The sequence below is a fragment of the Centruroides sculpturatus genome, unplaced genomic scaffold (genome assembly GCF_000671375.1).
Source record: "Centruroides sculpturatus isolate CEXI.00-Female unplaced genomic scaffold, Cexi_2.0 scaffold931, whole genome shotgun sequence".
Taxonomy (NCBI): Eukaryota; Metazoa; Arthropoda; class Arachnida; order Scorpiones; family Buthidae; genus Centruroides; species Centruroides sculpturatus.
The window spans coordinates 121,377-125,628 of NW_019385181.1; the positions used below are offsets into that span (position 1 = coordinate 121,377).

Consider the following 4,252-nt stretch of genomic DNA (forward strand, 5'->3'; position numbering starts at 1 on the left):
CAGTACAGGTTATGGGATAACAATGTCATAGTTATTAGGGCTGATAAATCAAAGAAAATTGTCTTGTTATATACATTTTAAGTAATATTGCATTGTTTTAAATGTAAAGTTGAATAGAAATATTTAATATCCAACAATAGTCACAGAAAAAAAATAATGTTTACAACTATCTTAACTATTTTCAAATTTAAAGAAAACAAAATAAGTTTCAAAACATAAAAAAGTTCAAATTTATTTTTTTATCTACTTTTATACATAGTTGGCATTGTTTCAGATTCATTATGTTGTTAAAAATACTTTGAACAAAGTACTTTTTTCATATATAAATTTAATAAAATAAATTTAAATTTCAGACCAGATAGTTATGATTTATTTACACATAACTGTAACAACTTCAGTCAAGAGATAGCTGTTTTTCTAACTGGAAAATCTATTCCACAAGAAATTTTAGAACTACCAAATGAAGTATTATCAACGTAAGTAACTTGAATTTAACTTATGAAAATCTGTATAAAGAAAATAAATGAACATTTTAATACAAAACATGCTTTATCAATAACAAATACAAAAATTTTGTTATGGGTCAAAGACAAATAATTTCTAAAATATAAAAATAAAATCAATTTCAAATAACTGATCAAATGACAAAAAATATGAATTAGTTTTAAGTTTAACATATTAAACTTTTGTCATAATTTCATATTGCATAGAAATCCTGCTTTTACGATGTAACTGATTCTTAAAACGTATCATCAAGCTGATCATTTTCAGGTGATCCATACTGTTTCTTGTAGGTTCAGTGTCATAAGTTGAAATTATACATAACCCTCAAATTAAATAATTTCAATTTAATATGATAATAAAAATGATATAAATTCAAAAAACCAAAAATTCAACAGTTTACTTTTACTTTCTAAATAAAAACAAATCTGTTTAGAAAGAATTAAATAAAATTGAATATAACATATGTAATTGAATGTTGTGTTTAAATTCTTTAAAATGCCATCTGATGTTTTTAAATTATTATTAAAATATAATACTTACAATTAAAAATAATTTATTAATTTATTTAATTACAGTAAGGTTAACTTGATTTTATTTAATGATATGCTAGTATAAGTTAATGTAATGTATGCAATTTCTGCTATGTCCCTGTTGCCCTACTAACAGCACTGCAGTGAATGGGTTCCAGTAAGTTACATGTGAATACTTTGCACTGTCTGGCAAACATCCCATAAAAAGTGAAAGTTTTGCTAAGGGGTGAATTGTTTTCATTAAGCCTAAAACCAGTTAGAAAAGCTGCCAAATGTGAGGGAAGGATTATGTTATTGTGTAATATTAGTTACTTAATGCTTAAGGAGCCAAAATAAACATTGTTTAACTCTTACATTCTGAAAATATTTATGAATTGTGTGTTAAGTTGGTTAGGTGCTTTTGAATTGATCTGACCATACATTTTCAGGAAAAGGCTAGGTTTAACAGTGTATGGAATGTACAACAATGGCTGATTCATCAATAACTGAAAGACCTTAACTTAGAGGAAAATTAAATTAAATATAAAATCTGCAGAAAATGGAATCATGAAAGCTATGCCAAAAAGATATCTGTCATTTTGGCATAGCTAAAAAGTAGTCTTTTTGATAATTGAATGGTTAATTATTTTTATTTATTAACCAACAAAAAAGTATTATGTTTCAATAAACATTTTTTATACTAGTTGTAAAAACAGGAATTACAAAACAATTATTTTTTAAACAAGGTTCTATTGTATATTTATTAAAATTGCATTTACTTTCACTTCATATACAAGGGATTTTTAAAAAGTATTTCATATTATGCTTTTATGATTAGAATTTAATATTGTCAATACATACATACGTATGTATGTATTGACAATATTATATATATATAATAGTTATTGTTATGTTAAATATATTTATTTCTTTGTTCAGTCCTTTAGGAAGTACGTTAAAGGCTTATTTGACTAATCTCAACATTCAACAAAATCATTCATTGGATTTTCCTGAAGATACTAGACATATTGAAAATTATAGCCAATTAGAAAACCATCAGGATGATCTCTCTGCTTGCATGAAATCAGAATTAAATATCACCACTGATCTTAATCCAGCAAAAATATTTGATGATGATAATGTGAGGTTTCTTTTGTATTAAGAATTTTTATATAATTTATTTTGAAAATTAATATAATGTTTTGTTTTTTATTATTATTAGATGGCAGAAGTAGTAAATAGTTTAATTTCAAAATTACCACCAAATAAACTTGCAGAAAGTGAGCTGCTAAGGAATTTGGCAAATTATTCAAAAGAAAACAGAGATATCTTTAATTTAGAATTAGTACATTTACAAGTACTTGGTAAGACTTATGTATTATTTAAAAATAGCTAATTTATATTAACCTTAATTACCTGGCCTTACCTTATTTTAACATTAATTAAATCAAATTAATGATCTTATTTTAACCAGAAACTTAACTTCAACAAAATAACTGTTTTGATTATAGTCATTAATATAGACATGCATGTCTATAAAAGTTTGTTTAATGAATTGATAATAAACTGAATAAATGAGTAAAACTATTTAGAAAACAATGGATTTTGTTTCATACCTATTTCAATGCCTTATGACATCATATCACAATCTTGTTTCCATTTCCACTTTTCTCTTTTCAATAAACTATTAATTAATCTCAACATTGTACATGCTCCCTTCAAAGTTGGTTTTCTTTGTTAGGATTCTTATTCTTTTGCTTACATACATTTGAAAGTGGTGTGTGTGTGTGTATTTCATTACAGTTATCAGATAGTTATTATTATTAATATTTATACTGTATAAGTATTATAAATTTGTAACTTTAAAATTACATAACATGAAAGCTACATAACTTGAACATATTTTAATTAAAACCTGAGGACTGTCAGTTGAATCCATACACACAGGATAATCATACACCTTCATGTATCAATCTAAAGATTTATATAAAAGTTAATAAATGTTTTTGAATCTCCCCTGTGACTTTTTACAACATATTCTGTTTTATTAAATTAAAAATTATTAACATTTAGAATTTTTAATAGGGAATTTATTAGACAGAGAAGATACGTCAGAAATCCAAAAATTGATTCTACAAATGTTGCAATCTTTAGCATTATCTAATAAATTTGTATTATTGTTAAGTGAAGATAAAAACAACTTTATCATGAAATATATTTTTCATATGAGTGAACTGCCAGCTGATTTACAATTAGAACTTTTAAAATTCGTAAGTATTTTTCTAACTTATATTTTCATTAATTAATTTAAAATTTAAACTTTTTTTCATTTTTTATGTTTTAATGTTCTCAGTTATGCAATTTATCCACAATTGAGGAAAGTTTTAAGTGGTCTATGTCTGAAAGGAAGTGGTCCTATTGTGACAGAAATCTAACTAATTGTAAAGTAACAACTAATGCTGTTGTGGATAGTTTATTGAGTGAATCTTCAGAATTGCAAAATATGGGATCAGACTTTTTATATAATCTTTCATTAAATAAGGTTTGATCTCATTTCATTATACTCATGTCAGATTTTGTTATGTCCCTTCCTCTTATAAAGATTGTTTTTCCGTAGAAACTTGGTAATAATACAATCACTGAATTAGCTACTGCAGTTTTGCAACTTTTACAAGCAGATTTATCTGAAGAAACAGGTTAAAATTTGACGCTTTTATAACATTAATTAAAAGTTCATACATAACTAAAATAATGATATTGATTTTATTACAGCATATAATTGTTTGGCAGCATTCTCCAATTTTTTAAATTCTCCTGTGTTCATTGATGTAAGTAATTATCTTTTAAAATTTTAATATTAAAAATTTTAACTTTTAATTAAATTTTTATGATTAGTGGAACTTCTGTTATTTGGAAAAATTAAATTTACAGTCATTTTAAATTAATATGTTAAAAAAATTAATTTACTAAGATGTATTTTTAAAATATGTCTTGATTAATTTACTTTTGGGCATTGTATAACAATAAAAATAAGAATACAGTAGAACCTCGAAAACTCGGCCTAATGTGGACTGAAGGGTGGCCGAGTTTGTGAAAATGCCGGGTTATCGGGAATGGGGTTAAAAAAAATAAGTACGAGTGTTTCCTCAGAAAATACTGTACTGTACTTGTATGTATTGTTTACTTGAGAATATAACAGAGAATAAACTGCCCAAATACCCTTAAACAAAGGAAAAGTA

General features: G+C 24.9%; 1 protein-coding gene across 1 annotated transcript; it reads left to right on the forward strand.

The window, feature by feature from the left end:
• The first annotated feature begins 346 nt into the window (after nt 1–346).
• LOC111635840 lies at nt 347–3,868 on the forward strand. The gene is made up of 7 exons (XM_023380941.1): nt 347–476; nt 1,953–2,154; nt 2,236–2,377; nt 3,099–3,283; nt 3,367–3,555; nt 3,631–3,709; nt 3,786–3,868. The coding sequence occupies exons 2-7, from the start codon at nt 2,092–2,094 to the stop codon at nt 3,866–3,868; spliced, it is 741 nt and encodes a 246-aa protein (XP_023236709.1). The 5' UTR covers nt 347–476; nt 1,953–2,091.
• Nucleotides 3,869–4,252: the final 384 nt, after the last annotated feature.

Coding starts and splice junctions, on each gene's coding strand:
- LOC111635840 (XM_023380941.1), top strand. CDS start 2,092: ATGAAATCAGAATTAAATATCACCACTGATCTTAATCCAGCAAAAATA. Junction 2,378..3,098: donor AGTACATTTACAAGTACTTG/GTAAGACTTATG, acceptor AATTTTTAATAG/GGAATTTATTAGACAGAGAA. Junction 3,284..3,366: donor AATTAGAACTTTTAAAATTC/GTAAGTATTTTT, acceptor TAATGTTCTCAG/TTATGCAATTTATCCACAAT.